The sequence below is a fragment of the Vulpes lagopus genome, chromosome 11, assembly GCF_018345385.1.
Source record: "Vulpes lagopus strain Blue_001 chromosome 11, ASM1834538v1, whole genome shotgun sequence".
Taxonomy (NCBI): Eukaryota; Metazoa; Chordata; class Mammalia; order Carnivora; family Canidae; genus Vulpes; species Vulpes lagopus.
Window position 1 is genome coordinate 61,381,146 of NC_054834.1, and position 19,728 is coordinate 61,400,873.

At 46.5% G+C, this 19,728-nt stretch overlaps 1 protein-coding gene across 1 annotated transcript in view; it reads left to right on the forward strand.

Annotated features, from left to right (window-relative positions):
- The window catches only part of PATL1 (PAT1 homolog 1, processing body mRNA decay factor), a 30,127-nt gene extending 28,047 nt beyond the window's left edge, over positions 1 to 2,080 (forward strand). The window contains exon 19 of the mRNA XM_041722563.1: positions 318 to 2,080. Within this exon, the coding sequence (XP_041578497.1) occupies positions 318 to 339 (22 nt within the window). The 3' untranslated portion in view covers positions 340 to 2,080. The remainder of the gene's footprint in view (positions 1 to 317) is intronic.
- The last annotated feature ends 17,648 nt before the right edge of the window (positions 2,081 to 19,728 follow it).

Below are 19,728 nucleotides of genomic sequence, written 5' to 3' on the forward strand. Positions count from 1 at the left end.
AAGGTGGGGGGCGGGAGAACACTGCAGGAGTCGGGGAGGAGGTCAGGGGTACCAGGGCAGTGCAGGTGTTGGGGAGGAGGGGGGGGGGCACAAAACTGAATTTGGTGGAAGTGGTTAAGGACCCATATGCATATGTGAGCATCTCCCAGCAACAGGATGCTGTGTGGGGTACAGAAGCATCCTCACAGTTCACTGAGCAAGGGAGTGCGTCAGTGTTCTGTTATGAGAATTCTAACAAGGGTGTGACTAATGCAAACAATCACCTTCTGTTTTGACTCATCTACGCAAGTGTCCTTTCTGTCTCTTTTCACCCGTAGGCTCGTTCAGGGGATCCGATAAGAGGTCTCCACCTGCAGCCTGGACCTCCTTCTGGCTGCCACCTGCACTGCCGCCGTCATGATGGAGTGTTTTTAATGAGGGAGGGAAGGTAGCTTATTCCCCAAAGCGTCTCGTGGACGGATTCCGGTCACAGGGGTGGTCTCCCCCTGCCAGGTGTTTCCCCACTGCTCTGTGACACTTGGCTGGGTGATTCTCCTGCTGGTTCCTTCCTACCTTCTGTGTTACAATTCTGCATGTCCTGCTTTTCCTCTCAATTCTTCTCAACTTTGCATTTTCTTTGCCCTAGAGACACAAATGTAATCTCTTCCCTTACCCCACCCCACGATGCCAGTTCAGAGTAGACCGTAGCCTGCCACAGGGTTCCTGCCCTCATCCTATTCAAGTCTTCTTTCATTGCCCCATATCAATACAACTATAGGAGAACCAATTAAGTAGAAACCAATATATATATATATATATATATGCACATTCTCCACATACGTTCACGTGGTGTCCAGAGGACCCTTAAAGAACGAGTTTTAGATTGAGAAATACGTAGTTGACAGGTCCCTTCTCTAAAAACAAATCAGCCAATGTATTTTTAATCTGTTTCTAGTCCATCTCGTAATTAATTTGGTGGGTTTTGCTTGTTTTAATCTAAATACAGGGTATGCAGCACGTGAATAAAATCCGAACTCTTACTTGGCTGGCACCCAGCTCTAGGCTGAGAAGTCCTGTGTCTCCTCCCTGCCCTATTCCCTTTGTATCTGTGTGTCCCCTGTCATCGTTGTGTCCCCCCCCCCACCACCACCAATGAAATGGCACTGGGTTAGGCCCTTCTCCTGCAACCACCACTGTGTGCTGGAGCATGTCCCTTCAGGAGTGCAGGGTTGCCCCAGACAAACCGGACGTACAGCCTGCTTCCATAGTGTAGCGTTGGCGCACTTGCTCTGTCTTCCTGACACAACTTCAATAAAGCCATGCTTTTACTTCCCTCTTCCCCTTTATTATTTGATGTCGTGGGTAGTAGCCTGCACAGGTGACCACAGAAGGTAGTTGGGCTGGTCTGCTCTGCTGGCCCCTCTACAGCGCAGCAGAACTGCTGTCCTTCCCCTTTGTCTGCAGGTCCCCTCCTGGGCATCAGGGGCCTGGCTCTAGTCCCAGTCCGTTCTGGCCGAGCAGCCGGCCATGGTCCTCCTGACCCCATCCCCCTCCCTCACCTGTCCCCCCTCCCCCATACCTCCATCCTCCCCACCCGTGCAGCAGCCAAGCAGGAAGAGGCCTTTTTTGCTCTCCAGTCATTACAGCCCTCCAGAACATTAAATCAGCATCCATTTCACATGGCTGTCCTCATATACTGTATGCTACTTTCACCTTCTCAAATGTTAGTGAGGGGACACGTGATGCTCAGAGAGAATCAACCGTTTGCACATGCGTGTGTTGTCCTGCAGTACTGTTCTGTTACTCCGCTGTCCTTGCTCACATCTCTGCCCCCACCCCCACCCTGGGCCCCAGCCCCCAGCAGCTGCTCCTGACCACTCGACCTAGCTCCCCCCCCAGCCCTCACCTACTGACTGTTTCCACCACGCGCCTTCCCTCCCTTCCCCTCACAACGGATCAAGTGAATACTTGACTTATTTCTTCCTTTCTGTGCTTTATCTTTTTTGTTTGGTTCTAATTAATAAAAATTAAAGTTTCTAAATTTACATTTTTATAGGGTATTGTAAATAAAAACAAATTGTATACTTGAAGAATCATGTGCCTGCATTTCTACTTCTTGTTTCTTCTTGTCCAAACACGATGGCAGATGTGTTTCTAGCCTGTTCCGTGGACTGACGAAGCTCTCAGTGTGGGTGGTCAGTAAGGACCTTAACCTCTGTGCTGCTGTGAGGGATGCAGGTTAAAGACCTTCTGCAGAAACAGATGGCAGGTTGTGGTGGATGCACTGTGCAGTCCCCTTGGCATCCCATCCACCTCTAGGCTCGGGTGCCTTTACAAGCTCTCCTGCAGCCCAGCTTAGCCTACTGCTGCTGGCCTGGCTTGCTCATCTCCCAGGACACGGGCCAGAGTGGATCATTCTTTGCAGTAAATCTGTGTCGTTGGAGATGGGGTGTTATCTTCACTCTGACGCACTCCAGGTCAGAGATGCGGCCCTCTGCCCTCACTCTGTCCTCGTGGTGTGTGCACCTGACTCTTCCTTGCCACATCTCCTGAGACTTGCAGGATCAAGCAATTTCTGGCCAAAAAATAACAGAATCATCCCATTCCTCAGTGGGTTGGAATGGAAAGTAGTACTAAAAATTTTCCGAGAGATCCTCTCCGTCTCCAACTGCTCCTCCCCTACTCTCTCCCAAATAAATCTTAAAAAAAGAATCCGTGAATATAATCCTCTAAGAAGGGATATTAAGTAGTAACAGACTTGTGAATAATAATTTTTAAAAAGGGAAATGCAAATGAATAAAACTAAGTTCACCCTCACCCATAATAGAGAAGTAACAAGATACTTTTGTACCTATGAAATTGACAAAATCTTTAAAAATAACGCAAGTGAGAAGAGGCTGCCACTCGAACTGGTAGGAGAAACTACATTTCTGGAAGTGCTGTGGAAGTATTCACAGCCTCTAATTGGGCTTTAGAAATCTAAGGAAAGTCTAAAGGAATGATAACTACCACGATATTTTAATAGAAAAATTACAAAGAACCTAAATACCCAGTCTTGCAATAATGGTTATGTAGATGATCAGCCATGTGTCACAAGCAGAATATTTAATCATGGAAAGATACCAGATGGGGGAAAAGCGTAAAGTATATATGCTTTTAATCCAATCTTTTTAATAAGATTTTATTCATTCATGAGACACAGGCAGAGGGAGAAGCAGGCTCCCAGCAGGGAGCCCGATGCGGGACTCGATCCCAGGACCCCGGGTTCACACCCTGAGCCAAAGGTAGATGCTCAACCACTGAGCCACCCAGGTGCCTGAACCCAATTATTTTTTAAAGAAAATGCATATACAATGGAAAAAAAATACCTCGGGAGGGGAGGGTATGTTCTGAATGGTTACTGATGTCTGTTTCCAGCTGTGGGAACACAGGAAACAAGTTTTGCTTTTCATTATTTTCTTTAGAGAAAATGCTTTGCTTATATCCTTGGGAGAATTTTTTTTTTTTTTAAGATTTTTTTATTTATTTGAGAGAGAGCAGGGGGAGGAGGAGAGGCGGAGGGAAAAGAAGCAGACTCCTTGCTGAGCAGGGAGCTCAATGCAGGGCTCCATCCCAGAACCCTGAGATCATGACGTGACCCGAAAGCAGACATGTAATCCACTGAGCCACCCAGGCGCCCTGGGAGAAATATTTTTTTTTTCAGGAAAAATATTTTTAAGAAAAAATCGCTTTTGAAGAGTAACTTTGCCACAGGAAAATACTAAGAATACAGTGTTAAGTGTAAAATAGGTTCTGTATGTGTATGTGTGTGATTTAATATGTATGGAGGGGGGAAAATGGGGAAAAATGCCATCGAAGGTGACAACGTAGCAGTGGTGGCCTTTAAGGAGATGTTTGCAGAGGATCGTGTGCAGGGGTGATTATTCCTTTTTCCATATTTTCCAAATTGTCTTCAGTGACCATGTATTGCTATTCGAGCCAAAAGGGTGCTTCGATTCCTCTCTAAGAACTAAAAATACGAGTAGTCTTCTCTTCCTAGTGAGAAAATAAGTTACAGCAGGGCATCTGATGCGGTCGTGCTGGACTTCAGAGCCAAAGCGTTTGACGTTGCAGCAGCGGATCAATGTGGCCCGGGTCTGAAACCGTTGTGTGAGAGCGAGGTGGTCACCCTGAGAAACGCCGTCATCTCCCTCTAAGAAGGCCTACCATACCAGAGCGTCCACGTGTCCAAGCTGGATCTTCCAGAAGCTTCCTGGTTAAGTGGCACTGGTTTCCAAACTAGCACTGGTTTTCCAAACTAGCACTAGGCACTGGTTTCCAAACTTCCAAATCAGGAAGAATCCCGGCTCCATCTCCAGAAAGATGAAGTGTCAGCCAGCTGGCTTGCCCCGAAGTTGCCCGTCTGTCACAAGGAAGACGTGACTCTCTGAATCTGATATGGAGAACTGGCCGCCTTCTGCCATCTGCTTGTGGAGGGCAGAGGAGTCCACCGTGGGGGGAGGGCAAGCGGGGAGCTGAAGGCAACTTCTCTTCCTCTAGGCCCAGCTACATTTGAGGTATATGAATGTCGTGACCTTTGGGAGACTACCATGAGGGTGTGTAGGAAGCAGGTCTTTAATCTGAGGAACCAGCATCTGAAAATCGCCCAACAGCATGGTTTTGACCCTTCTCCTTCCTGCAGAAGCACAGCTGTGAATCGTTTGCGGGTCTTATAACAGCTTCTGCTTTGCTTTTTGTTTTGCGAATGCTGCACATGAGGCTGTTGGAGTAGCTTGTCTTTATTATTGTCTGTGACTCTGCAAGCTCCCACCTTAGCCACCTTCGTTCTCCAAGGCAATGTTACCCTCACTCAGACCTGAGGGCCACGAAACTTCCAGAAGGAAGCTAGGTAATCATTGATGTTTGTCCTTGGCCAGTTGTGAATACAACGCTCTTAAATTGCTTAGATGTTGAGCCAATCTAAAGAAACAGAGAAATCCGGGAAAGTATCTCAGATTCCACCCTCCCCCCAGAAAACATACCACTAACAGTTTAGTATATCATCCTCCAAGTGACTTCTCTATGCATATACATGCATAGTCAGAATTACAAATTTTTTTACCTTGTTTTCTCTCCATAATATATCATGGACATCTTTCTATGTCACTATGTAAGAGCTCCCTTGTTTTGTTTTTTTAAGATTTTTTTTTTTAAGTAATCTCTACACCCAATGTGGGGCTTGAACTCACGACTCTAAGACCAAGCGTCCCATGCTCCACCGACTGAGCCAGGTGGGTGCCCCAGCCACCCTGGCTTTCCAACAGTTGTGTAGTGTTCTGCGTGCCATTGAACCATCGTTTATTTAACTGTTCCCCTATTAACAGGATTCAGTCATCAGATACTCTTCATCGTTGTTCATCCAGCAGCACACAAATGTAAACCCACAATGTCACCTGACAGCTATTTTGTAGTGTACAAACAACACTCACACTCATCTTCTTGTCAGTCCTCCCTACAACCTTTTGGAGTGGGATGGGCTATTCTAAGGGTCCCCTGCCAAACTTGTAGCACAGAAGACCATCCAGCAGGTAAGGGTTGACACTGGGATTTAAACTTTACGTTCTAGGCTGCACATCTAGTGTCCTGGCCACTAGAAGGCTCCTGTGCCTAATCCATGCTTTATATAGGAGCAGCTGAAAAGCTACAAGCATTAAGGACACATCTGCAAAGTCTTCTGAGGGGATTTTAACGCCTTCATTCTCAGGCAAACCAAGCAGTTGCCTCTCAGCAACATCAAAAAATGGGGCAACTGAGGTGGTCATTATGGGGCCAGCTGCATTATATAAGGATGAGAGGTACAGCTGTCAGGCATCTGCATGGTCCTTTACTGGAAACAATCGGTCTGCCTGTGTGATGCCTGCTTCAAACTACATTGTCACTCACTTTATCACCACAACCCCTAGGTCAGGAACAATCTGGCAACAAAGGAAGGCCCTGCTCTGGTGCAGCCTGTGATCTCAGGAGGGTACTTACAGGTAATGATGGGTTGCCCAGAGAACAAAGGGCAATGGAGTGGAGTAATGAGAGGATTGGTACTTTGTTGGTGGTGTTTTTTTTTTTTTTTTTTAAGATTTCATTTATTTATTTGAGAGCCCAAGAGAGAGCACAGGCAGGAGGAGCAGCAGAGGGAGAGGGAGAAGCAGGCTCCTCGCCGAGCAGGGAGCCCGATGTGGGGCTCCATCCAGGACCCCGGGATCGTGACCTGAGCAGAAGGCAGATGCTCAGCCGACTGAGCCACCCAGGTGCCCCGATTGGTACTTTAGATAGTGGTCAGGAAAGGCTTTGCTGAGCAGGCACCATGTGAGTAATGACAAGAGGACAGCCGTGTGAAGGGCTCGGAAGGGCATCCCCAGGCAAAAGGAAGATCGCCAAGGCCCTGAGGAGGATGAGGACCTCAAGGACCACAGAAGGCTGAGGTTGCTGGAATGAAGGGGGTACAGAGTGACCACACAGGGCCTCGCATTCATTGCAAGGGGAAGCCTCTGCAGAGTGTTTAAGGAAAAAGCACAAAACAAAACAGAATCTGATTTATGCTTTTGAAAATCATTCCAGAGTGGAGCTGGCCACAGGCACAGAGGAGGGGCCGCTTAGAAGAGGGCCTCACGGCACTATTCTGGTCTGCAGAAGACTGAGCCTTAGAAGGCAGTGACCGAGAGAATCTTTTTTTTTTTTTTTTTTAATTAGATTGAAGACAGCCCTTACCTTTGGGAGTTTAGGGGAATGGGATTCAGATGAAGATGTAGGAAATTGGCTGTTTTGTATTTATGTTGGGTGGTGGATTGGCGGGTATTCATTTCACTCTTGTGTTTCACAGCTTTTGTGTATCATATACATTCTGCGTCTGTTGGGGCGGGATTGTGTCTGTCAAAACTCACATGTTGGAGTCCTAACCCCCAGGGTCTCAGAACGTGGCTGTATTTGGAGATGGCATCTTCAAAGTAAAGAGGTTAAGTGAAAATGAGGCCATTCCAACGCGCACATGAGAAAATGCTCTGCATCACTTGCCATCAGGAAAATACAAATCAAAACCACAATGAGATACCACCTCACACCAGTGAGAATGGGGAAAATTAACAAGGCAGGAAACAACTAATGTTGGAGAGGATGTGGAGAAAGGGGAACCCTCTTGCACTGTTGGTGGGAATGTGAACTGGTACAGCCACCCTGGAAAACTGTGTGGAGATTCCTCAGAGAATTGAAAATAGAGCTACCCTAGGACCCAGCAATTGCACTGCTGGGGATTTACCCCAAAGATATAGATGCAGTGAAAGACTGAGACACCTGCACCCCGATGTTTCTAGCAGCATTGTCCACAATAGCCAAACTGTGGAAGGAGCCTCGGTGTCTATCAAAAGATGAATGGATAAAGAAGCTGTGGTCTATGTATACAATGGAATATTCCTCAGCCATTAGAAACAATGAATACCCACCATTTTCTTCGACGTGGATGGAACTGGAGGGTATTATGCTGAGTGAAGTAAGTCAATCGGAGAAGGACAAACATTATATGGTCTCATTCATTTGGGGAATATAAAAAGTAGTGAAAGGGAATAAAGGGGAAAGGAGAAAAAATGAGTGGGAAATATCAGAAAGGGAGACAAAACATGAGAGACTCCTAACTCTGGGAAACGAACAAGGGGTAGTGGAAGGGGAAGTGGGCAGGGGGTGGGGGTGACTGGGTGACGGGCACTGAGGGGGGCACTTGACAGGATGAACCCTGGGTGTTATGCTATATGTTGGCAAATTGAACGCCAATAAAAAATAAATTAAAAAATTAAAAAATAAAAAATAAAATGAAATAGAAAAAAAAAAAGAAAATGAGGCCATTAGGCTGGGCTTGAACCCAGTGTGACCTCAGGACACAGGCACAGAGAGAAGGGCCATGTAAAAGGGAAGGGGAGATCTCAGGAGCCAATCCTGTCCACACCTGCCACTTGATCTCAAACTTCTAGCCTCTAGAATCATAAAATAAATTTCTGGGGCACCTGGGTGGCTCAGTCGGTTAAGAGTCTGCCTTTGGTTCAAGTCGTGATCTCAGAGTCCTGGGATTGAGTCCCACATCAGGCTCCCTGCTCAGCAGGGCATCATCTTCTCTCTCTTCCTCTGCAGCTCCCCCTGCTTATGCTCTCTCTCTCTCTCTCTCTCTCTCTCTCTCTCTCCTTCTCTTTCTCTCTAAAAAAAGAAAAAAAAACTAAAAAAAAAAAAAAACAGTCACTTCTTAAGAAATGATATGGTTTGGTCAACTTACAATAATCAAACTTTGATAGTGCTGTAAAATTATTTTAAAAAAAAAAAGGAGGGGGAAGAAAAGACATTTCCTTTGTTTAAGCCTCCCCCATCTGTGGTCTTTGTTATAATAGCCCTGAAAAACTAGTAAGTAGAGGTGTCAAATATTTTAATATCTTTACAATTTTTAAATTATTTTTTTAAAAACATAAGATTGTAGAAGAATACGTATCAAACTGTTAACAACGGTCATCTCTGAAAGGTGTGATGATGGGGGATTTTCATTTTCTGTATTTCCATTTCTGAACCTTTCATATCTTTTATAATGAATATATAATAGGTTTGTTCTCGAAGGAGAAAAAAGAGAGCATGGATATGACTTGGTCAAGGATGCAGTGAGTGGAGGGTCAGAGAAAGAAAACCTGAATTACATATACAACCATCTCCCATTGCTTCTCCATTAACAGAGAAGTAAGCAGGCATGTTGTGTGGGATATCCAAAAATTGCTCCTTGGAAGAGAACCTTTTTCCACTCCTTCCCTCTTCTCGCTGCCTAGAATGCAGTTGTGATGGCTGGAGCTCCAGGAGCCAGTTTGAGGCAAAAGCTAATGTCAACATCAGAAACAATTCACAGTGGAGGAAAAAGAAGTCTGTGTCCATGAAGACTTCAGTGACTCCACCAGCCTGAGCTGCCTACCTCTGGATTTCTTTCATATGTGAGAATAAACTCGTATGTGTTTAAACCCACACAAATGGAGTCCCTGTTACTTGCAAATAAACCAAATCCTAATTATTACACAGTTTTTCAGCCTTTTGGTATTAGAGTTAAGTGCCCCTGGGCGGGGAGGAGAGCAGTTTTTAAAAATATATTTTTTATTTATTTGAGAGAGGGAGAGCACAAATGGTAGGAATGGGCAGAGGAAAAGAGAGAAGCTGACTCCCTGCTGAGCAGGGAGCCCAATGTGGTGCTCAGTCCCAGGACCCTAAGATCAGGACCTGAGCCGGAGGCAGCTGCTCAACCAACTGAGCCACCCAGGTGCCCTGAGAAAAGCAGTTTTGAATAATCTTTTTTAAAGTTATTATAAATTTGAGGGATGGCAAAAATGATATCTTTCCTGGGAGGAACAGCAGCAGGGGCAGGCTGGTGATACTTTTTAAAAATAAACAAAACTATGTTTATTTTCTGGTATCAAAGGAAACCAAATGTCATGTCCTTGTGTTGAGGACACCTGCTGTAACTGTTTGAATCGTTTAAGGTCTCAGAAGAGAAAAAGGTTTTAAAGTCCCTGTTTTGGGGATCCCTGGGTGGCTCAACAGTTTAGTGCCTGCCTTTGGCCCAGGGCAGGAATCCTGGAGTCCCAGGATCAAATCCCACATCGGGCTCCCTGCGTGGAGCCTGCTTCTCCCTCTGCCTGTGTCTCCACCTCTCTCTCTGTCTTTGTGTCTCTCATGAATAAATAAATAAAATCTTAAAAAAAAAAAAAAAGTCCCTGTTGAATAAAGGACAGCCCCCTTCAGCTGCAAGCCTATTCAAATCTGCGGGTGCCGGCTTTGCCCGAACCAGTTACCTATTGTTTTAAGTCTATTTCCTCATCTGTAAAAGAGATTAAAACAACTGGGGTTGTGACAAAGAATAAGTGCGATTATATCTGTGTGTGAGTGTGCTAGACAATTAGTAAAAGCTGATTCACTTTAGTAAAGTTTCACAATATGCACACACTTCTGCATTATATAAAGTCCCAGTATTTCTAGGCTTCATGATGGCGTGTGTAATACTCCCAGGGAAGTCTTGGGTCCCACTTGGGTTGGCTCTGCTGGGCCAAGATAGTCTTGCATAATTAATAATCACTCACTGATCATTTACTATGTGACAGGCAGATTTCATCCAGGCCTTTTCATTGTATCCTTCTCCCCAAATCTTGAGAAATAGATGCTATCATAGGGTCATAAGGAAACCGGTGAGAGGTTAAGTAAGTAAATCACCCAAGAGCACATTGGCTCAGCTCAAGCAGACAGCAAACCCCAGCGATCAGGGGCCTGAGCCCAACTCATGGCCGTGCTCTAGAGCCCGGGAGCCTATGATGCCTCCCGCCAGCGCGTGAGGGGGTCTCCCGGGCGGTAGGCAGGGTCAGACCATTATTCCCCATGCGATCATCTGCCCAGTACGTGCAGAATGTGGTCCTGCTTTCCAGGCCCCAAAGCAGAGGTTGCATGGCCTCCGCTGAGTCTGCTGAAGGCCCTGTCCCAGTGCCTCCTGCCCCCGTGGTTCCCACCTCACCTCGGCGTCTCCTGGGTTCAGGCGAGTCCCACCAGTCGGCTGAACACATGCGGTGGAAGTGGAAGAAGAACGGTCCAGGATGAAGTGCTTGCTTCTGGAAAAGTGACGGCAGGTCGGGGGCACCGGCGGACCACCCCTCGGTAGCCTCGGAGAAAACCATTCCCCCTTTCCATGCTCAGCGCAGCACCCAAACTACTGGGCCTAAGGAATCGTGGGGGCAAAGGGCTAACAGGTGACGCAATCACAGTGACAGGTGAACGCCCTGTGCAGGATCTGCAGGTGAGGGGACCGCGTCACCCAGCCCTGACCCCTTGGCCAGGCAGCCTGGCCTCTCCTGCAGGTGAGGGGACCCCATCATCCAAGCCCTGACTCCTTGGCCAGGCAGCCTGGCCTCCTTTCCTGCAGGCGAGGGGACCTCGTCACCCAAGCCCTGACCTCCACCTGGCAGCCTGGCCTCGTTCCCTGCAGGTGAGGGGACCACATCACCCAGCCCTGACCCCTTGACCAGGCCACCTGGCCTTCCCTGCAGGTGAGGGGACTGTGTCACCCAGCCCTGACCCCTTGGCCAGGCAGCTTGGCCTCCTCTCCTGCAGGTGAGGGGACCCCGTCACCCAAGCCCTGACCCCTCTGCCAGGCGGTCTGGCCTCCTCTCCTGCAGGTGAGGGCACCACACCACTCAAGCCCTGACTGTGGGGAATGGTTTTGGGCTGTAGCGGGTGCCTGGGACGTGCCCCCTGTAGGCGCAGGCTGCAGGTCCGCCTGCTGACCGTCGGAGGCTCGGGGCTCTGGGCTGGGCCTGTCTCCCCCTGGGAGCCGCCCTCACCCCAGGGACATGCAGGGCCCCTTCTTGGGTGCAGCCTGCGGCGGATGGTGGCCCGGGCTGTGCAGCCAGTGCCCAGCCGGTGTCCCCGGGGCCCAGGGTGTGTACCCAGCTCCGGCGCTGGTCACTGGGGGCCCCGCGTCCCCTCGGCCCGGCTTCTGGTGCCCACCCGCCCTGAGCCTCTGCACCGGGTCCACTCGCCGCCACCCTCCTCTCGGGCTCCAACGTCTCTTCTAGAAACCTGCATGCGCCCCCCCACTGATGGCTCTTCTCCCCTCCTGTGACCCCACTAAGACTATTTTAAACAAACATGAGGGTCACTTTAATCTCTAATGGCTGCCATGGCTTCCCATTGCACCTGGAACAGAACCCAAACCCCTCAGGAAGCCCTGCAGGCCTTGTAAGTGTGTGCTGCCCACCCTTCACCCCTCCATCCCACCCCTCCTCCGCTCCCCTCCTCTCCTCCTCAGGACTCCACACAAGAGTGACTATCTCCAGGGCCAGGCCGTGGCTCAATCCAAGGAGCATGTGACTCTTCATCTCAGAGTTGTGAGTTCAAGCCCCATGTTGGAGGTAGAGATTAGTTAAAAATAAAACATCTTTAAAAAAAGAAAGAGACTATCTCTGGGAAGGTAGAGATGACTTAAAAATGAAAAATTAAAAAAAAAAAAAAGACTTTCCTCCATTCCCAGATCTCTTAAAGTGAGTTCATCCCTATTTGAATCAGATTACACCTGCTATTCTCTTTCATAGCACCCTGGTTGACCTTCACATTACTGTATGTTTGCCTAGGGTTACATATTTTCTCCATGAAAATACTATATACATATTCATTTCTGTTTCTTATTTAATACCTACCTCTTCCCAAGATCCTCTATGTTCCATGGGAACTAGAATCTATCTGTACATTCACTGCCCTGTCCCCAACACTTGGCTCAAGCTTGCAGATGGTATCGTAGATGCTCAGTAAATATTTGTTACATGGGTGAATAGGCTAGGCTGTGTGCTAACCATCATGAGGGAGCCGAAGATGACAGATACGCATCCACAGATCACGTGCCAGAGGAACTCTGCCTATAGTAGCTGTGCTATGTCGGGAACACAAATGACTTAAGGCGAGACAACGAATGTCACAGCCAATTCTTCAAGTACTGAGGAGGGAGCATTACCTCTAAGCAGGGAAATTAGAGGAGAGGCTGTGTGGGAATATTGTGCAGGGCATTGAAAGAGGGGAAAGCCTACTCAAAGGCACCAATGTGGGAGACTGAGGGATGAATGTGCAAAAAGACGTGTGGACCAATTTAATTGGAGCATGGAATACATCAAAACAGAAAACAAGAGACTGGCTGAAAAAGTGACACTGGATTGCCGAGTCACCGAACCTCGTTTGCCAGCCTAAGAGGGGGGCCGTGTTCTGGAGGCAGTGATGGCAGACAATGACTCAACCTAGCCTTTGAAAACATGGGAAAAAAAACATTTCTTTTCAGATATGCAATAAAGGAAGAAATAATAGTACAATAAACACCCCTACACTTCCCACCAACATTCAACAATTAACATTGGGCCTTATTGCTTTACATAGAGATATACAGATACATAGAATAGAGATGTAGATATAACTGTGTGTGTGTGCATTTCAAAATATGTATTACTTTTTCTTGGCTCACTCTTTCTTTTTTAATATTTCTTTCCTTTTCTGAACCACTTCAAAGGAAGTTACAGACATTAGGACTCTTTACTCTCAATCATTTCTCCAAATATTAAAGGTGTTTTTCCTTCCTAGTCATCATATCAGTATCACATTGAACAAATCTAATAATTGCCTAACATCATCTACTACCAATCCATTTTCAGATTTCCCCAGTTTTCCCCCAAATGTCTAAAAAGCTATTTTTGTTGTTTTTATTTTCCCCAGAACCAGAACCTAATCAAGCATGTGGTTTTGTCCTTTAAGCTTTTTAAAATTTAGGACCATCATCCACCTGGCCCTTTTTTAATGACATCAATTTCCCTTGATCTTTAAGTTTTGTCTTCTAGAAAACCAGTTGTCTTGTAGAATGCCTCACATTCTTGGTTTATCTGATGGTCTCCTTGGGGGTGTTGTTTGACCAGTTCCTCCAGCTTCTATAAACCGAAGGTTAGATTTGAAGGCTTGATTGTGTTCAGGAGTCAGCATTTACAGCAGGAAAACTTCGTTAGGCAATGCTGTGTGATTCATGCTGCAGCACACCAGGAACCTCATAACAGTATTGATAGTCCCAGGGTGGATGATGTGAAGCTGGATAACTGGGTTAAGGCGGGGACAGCCACATTTCCCTACTGTAAAAGTATCTCATTCTCCATTATCCTTGGCAAATAATCTGAGGGATTTGCTTGTCAATGCAAGTCACATTTTTGTAGCTGTTTAGTTTTAGCAAATATGTTCAAGTGCATTTAATCACAACAGCATCCTGGTACGGTTTTATTACTATTTAAGAGAAGTGAAAGCTGAGGCTTGGACTGATTGAATGACTTTCCCAAAGTCACCGAACCAAAGTAAGCAGCAAAAGCAGGACTCAAGCATAAAAAGGGTTCACTTTAAATGTTTTATTTATTTATTTATTTATTTATTTATTTATTTATTTACTTACTTACTTACTTACTTACTTATTTATTGCAAATAGGGCACCTGGGTGGCTCAGTGGGTTAAGCACCTGGCTTTGGCTCAGGTCTTGATCCCAGGGTCCTGGGATGGAGCCCCACGTCAAGGCTCTCTGCTCAGCAGGGAGCCTGCTTCTCCCTCTCCCTGTGCTGTTCCCTCTGCTTGTGCTCTCTCTCTAATAAATAATAAAATATTTTTAAAAACATCATCACAAATAGCCTACATCTAACTGCAGATTTTCCAAGTATATTCTGTCTCCATAATTCAACATTTCTCTCCTTTATAGCCACATTTTCTGAAAAATAGTATTCTTTACGTTCTTGATACCAGAGAGCACAATGCCAAGGAAAAGCAATTTGTTTTAGGAGCTTTAACAGGGCTTTCTGTTGTGGGTTTTAAACTAGCAAAATGTAACAGGTGACTGGATTGCCCAAAGCTTGGTTTGTAACAAGAGTTCACACCATCTACTTGTTCAATGAGCTATGAATCTGTGACTTTCACAAACGTGTGAACAAAGTCAATAATGCTAAAGCCATGCCAAAGGACCCTTAGGTCGGGAAGAGACACCCACCTGTAGAAGCACACATATAGGCAGGGCTCTTGAGTCTATGTTCTCCTCACAGCGGGGCCAGCAACTCGTGGGACAGGGTGAGGAGTGTTTGCCACATGGACTGGGAAGACCCGGGCCCTGAAGCCTCCACCTGGCCCATCCCAGGGACGTCCCTGGAGGCTCTTGATCTCACCACAAGAAGGAACTCAAGGACAGACCGACACAGGGGATGAGCAGTGCAAGCCGGGAAGTTTATTCAAAGTGCACATTACACTCTGGAGATGTGTGAGCAGGTGGGCTCAAGCACTCTGGGGGTTTGGGTTTCCTTTATTGACAGCTGTTAGCTAGGGGGTGGAATGTTACTGGAGGCAGAGATTTCTTAGAAGCAGGAAATCGTAACTTTTATTCCTTGTTTGGTCAGGGGTTTCTGGCCTTCTTTGTCAACCAGCTTGGTTTGATCTGGTTTCTTGTGGGTTTGGGAGTGTTGCCAGGACAGGCCTCTGACTTCTTTAATAATGGAACTGGCCACGACTTCCCCTTTTCTGGTCTCCAGGTAACCTGTTAGAACCTAGCTAGCTGCCTAGACTAACACTTATCACCTCAAGGACTCTGGGCCCTTAAAATATTTTAAATGAACATGAGTGATGATGCAAAGTGCAACATGCTGGTACGGGACGTTGGGGAGTCTGCTGGAGGGTTCCAGAAGTCCTTGCTGTCTAAATTTTAGGAAACCTGGATGAATGGTGGGTAGTAGAAGGAAGTCACAGGCTTGGTGCAGAAGGTATTGATAGGTTTCATCTTCACAGAGGATGGGTTGGAATCCCTGGGGCACTATCACTTGTAAATAAAGTTGTGGGGAGTCTGGGAAAGACAAATTTGACAGGAAAATTAAACAAACAAGATCCAAAAAAGCAAAAGTAATAATATAGATGCTAGTGGTCCTAAGAAGGGCAAGAGCCAGGTTACGGAGGGAAAGGTCTCATGTACAGCATTCCAAATATCATGAGCGGTGGCAGCCCCTTTGACCCTTGGACGTAGCCATTAGGGTCATATAATTTTGTGATGTTTTCTTCCCCCTGTTCAGTGGTATAGATGTAAGTACGTGTTCTGTTAACAACAACACATACCCCACCTTGTTCAGCCAATAAATAATCTAAAACCAGCCTGTTGTCTACTACCCTGTTGGCTAAAGATGGGTAGGACTTGGGAGAGATCAGAGAAATGCGATGCAGTGGGGAAAGCTAGCCTACTATTAGATCTTGCAGGGTGGTGTCGGAATATGCAAGTCGCCAAGGAGCTAAGGCTGCTATTCCAGCCAATAGAACTTCTAGTGCCTTCTGCTTCTCGTGTGGGGGTGGGCAGAGTTGTATACTTAGGCTCCAGGGAGCAAGCGCCCCGATGTTTTAGGTTATCAGCGCATTGAAACTTTCGGGCCAAGGAGGGCAAAGTAAAGATTGGCCTCTATAGATTGTGAGAAGAATGACAGATAAGGAGATAGTTGGGAGGGGCACATAGGCTATGGACTCATTTGCTGTTCCCAGTTCCTGGAGCTGTTGGGCCCATCTGGGAGAGTTATTATGCATGCAGTTGGGGAATTGAGGCCCCCCACCGGCCCCCCCACCTGTATCCTAGGGAACTAGAAAGTGTGGTTGTGAAGGGAGAAATTAAACAGTAATGCTGAGTGGTGACCAGCTAGGCCATGATCCACACCACAGATATACTAGGGTTTTATTTGAAAGGGTGGAATTGGCACACACCCATCCTAAGCAGGCTAAGCGTGCCACATTCCATGCTTGGAACTGAGATGAGACACTGGAAAATTGTCTGATGGTCCAAGGGTAATTGGCAACGTGAGGTCCACAGATTACCGCTAGAGGTGATACTATTGGGCAGCTGGTCATCTTTTAGGTCTGTTTTTATGGGTTGAATCATTGGAGTTATCTGGAAGTGTGGCCTTGGAACTTAGGAATAATTGGGATCCAATACCTGAAAATATTGGGGTGAGGATAGACAGGCCAACATAGATCCAATTAGGGCTGATGAGACTCCCTTCTAGGGAAGGGGAACTTGGTCCAGTATAGTTTTTTTGATGGAGAGTTATATTAGGAGAATGAGCAGGATAAAACAAGGGGTAAGAAGAGTCTTCCTGGGGATGTAAGTGACAAATCCAGCAGTTGGAAAAGTGATTTCCCTGGGAGATGATGTTGAACCCCTCCGTGGACCTGCCTAGGTTAGAGCAGTAATGAGAATGAGAAAAAATAAGATTTTAAGGGTCATGTCTGAGTGTTAGACTCAATAGGAAAGATGTTTTTTGGTTGGTTTTGTTTGAAGGAGGGGAGTGGTTCAAGGGTGGTGAGAAAAACAATTCAGAGATCCAAGGAGGCAAAGGTTTGCAAGGAGGAGAAACAGTGTAAAGAAAATCCAGATGATAGCTAACAGTATGAACCAAATATTCATAGTAGGATGTCGGTCACTTATCTCTACAAAGACATAGTATAGATTTCCCACAGGCTTCAAAGGAAGAGGACGGAATGTCCTCAGTCTTCAACTGTGACTACTCTGAAGCCACTAGTTTTATTCTAGACAAATGAACCCAGCTAGTTTTATGCCTTAAAGCTTAGCTACTGTTGGGGTGCTAAGAAGAACCTGGTAGGGTCTCTGCCATTTGAGGTCTAATTGATCTGAAGGTAAACCTCTCCTTCTGGGTCTTTAATAAAACCATGTCTGGGCAGGGACAGGTTCTTTCTTGGACACGGGTAAATTTGTATTGCCATAGTTTATGATAACTTGATTACCTGTCCTAGACTGATTAAATGCTTCATAAATTTATGGGTTTCGGGAATCCTTGGGTGGCTCAGCAGTTTAGTGCCTGCCTTCCACCCAGGGCGTAATCCTGGAGTCCCAGGATTGAGTCCCACGTTGGGCTCCCTGCATGGAGCCTGCTTCTTCCTCTGCCTCTCTCTGTGTGTCTTTCATGAATAAATAAAATCTTTTTAAAAAAATTCATGGGTTTCTGAATCAAACAGCAGATCTGCTATTAAGAAAGGCCTCTTACATAGCATTTCAAAGGGGCTGAGTTGGAGAGGTTCCTTGTGGGGCCATTCTCATTTTCAAGAGGGCATGAGTTTTGTCCAGGGTTCTGAGGTTTCCTGACAAAGTTTGGCAAAGATTTTTTTTTTAAAGATTTTATTTATTCATGAGAGACATAGAGAGAGAGGCAGAGAAACAGGCAGAGGGACAAGCAAGGCTCCCTGTGGGGAGCCCGACGTGGGACTCGACGTGGGACTCGATCCTGGGTCTCCAGAATCAGGCCCTGGGCTGAAGGTGGCGCTAAACTGCTGAGCCACCCGGGGCTGCCCAATTTTTTTTAAGGGTTTGATAAACCCTCTTGACTTTCCCGGAGGATTGGGGTCTCCAGGCAGCATGAAGGTGATAATGAAATAATTCCCAATGCAGAAGACACGGCTTGAATCACCATTGCAATAAAGGATGGGCTGTTATCATTCTGGAGAGACTTTGGAAGCCCAAAGCATAGGATAATTTCCTTTAATAGAGCTTTAATTACCTCCTGAGCTTTTTCTGTTCAAGCAGGATGAGCCTCTATCCAACCAGTGAAGGTGTCCGCAAAGACCAGGAGGTATTTCTATCCCTGAGATGGGGGCATCTGAGTGACGTCTATCTGCCAATCCTCTCCAGGGTATGTGCCTTGTGTTTGGATGGGCTGGAGAAGTGGAAGTGGTCTAAGCCCTCCCCCAGAGGGGTTCTTATGACATAGGTCACAGGTCCTGGTGGCTTTCTTGATCACCCATGACAGGACAATTCCTGACAAGACTCTATTAAACTAGGTTAATGTGTCTCTTCCAAATGAGAGAATCCCTTGATGATTTTCCATTGGGATGCCTGAGGATACACCATCTTCTGATCCTGTGTCCGTCATCCCTTGGGATATAGTTCGTAGTCTTTCTGCTGACTCCAATTTATTTTCCTTTTTGTATATTGGGGCCTTTGTTGGAAGATTGGCCCATGAAGAAGTAAAGCTGTATTGGGAGTTTGGAGTCCTAAAGGCATCTTTTGGAGTTTTCTACGAATATCCGGAGCTGCCTGGTTTATGAGGTCCCTGGACCAACCAGCCCTTTGGGGTATCTGGATCTAAACTGGTGAACTTTCTTAGCCTTTCTACCAGATGGGACTAAAAGAATAGGATTGTCATCAGGTCCTTGGGTGATCTCCCTCACCTTATCATAGTTTACTAGCTTGATGATACATCTCTTCATGCTCTTCAGGAGGCATAGTACCATGTGATCCCCGAAGGCTAATCCCTGCTACCCAGGCTGATAATTAGAATTAGGGTCTATCTGAGGTACGGTGGTCATTCCAACTGGATATATGTTAGGCTGGGTAGCATGAAGGGCATATACAGGGGTTCTTCTTCTGCCCAGATGTGGAATTGCTCCTCCTCCTCCATATGGCAGCAATGAGAGAGAATGCCCAGAAGGTCATTCCAGGTTAGATCAAAAGATTGGAGTCGGGCTCCTGTATTCCTTAATAAAATTTGCTAAGATCCTCAGAAAATTGGCCTAAGTACTCATGGCACTGTCTGAGGTCTGACATCAAAAAGCGAACATGGCTCTCTGTGGTCCCCTGAGGTCTACCCACCACCTGCTGGAGGGGGCAGAGGAACATTTTCTTCTTGCCTGAGTCCAGTAAAGGAGGGTAGATCGAAAAAAAAAAAAAAAAAAAAGGAGGGTAGACGATTGGAGGGTGGGGGATTGGTTGTTTGGGCTGGAGCCAATGGTGTTGGGGTGTTTCCTGAGGGGAGCTATTGCAAGAATTTCTTTCTGGGGCCAAGGCCTAAAAGACCCCTTCCCACTGTTCATGTTTTACATTGTCAGGGTCATTCGGAGAGCCATAAAGGCTTGGATGTAAGGGATCTCTACCTACTTTTCTGTCTCTTATGGAAGAGATGGACTTACAATATGGTTTTATAGTTAAGGCTATCATTTTCTGATCAGACCTCACCTCTAGCTTATATGGTGGCCAAGCAATGTTATGAAAGAAAATAAGCATTTTCGTATTTAGGTTCCTAATGGGAGTTGATCCCAGTGTCTCAAAATACTGGGCTCCTTTGAGGGAAGCCTTTGAGGATGGAGGTGGAATTTCCCATTGTCTTCAGGGAGAGTTGACTCCTATAACAA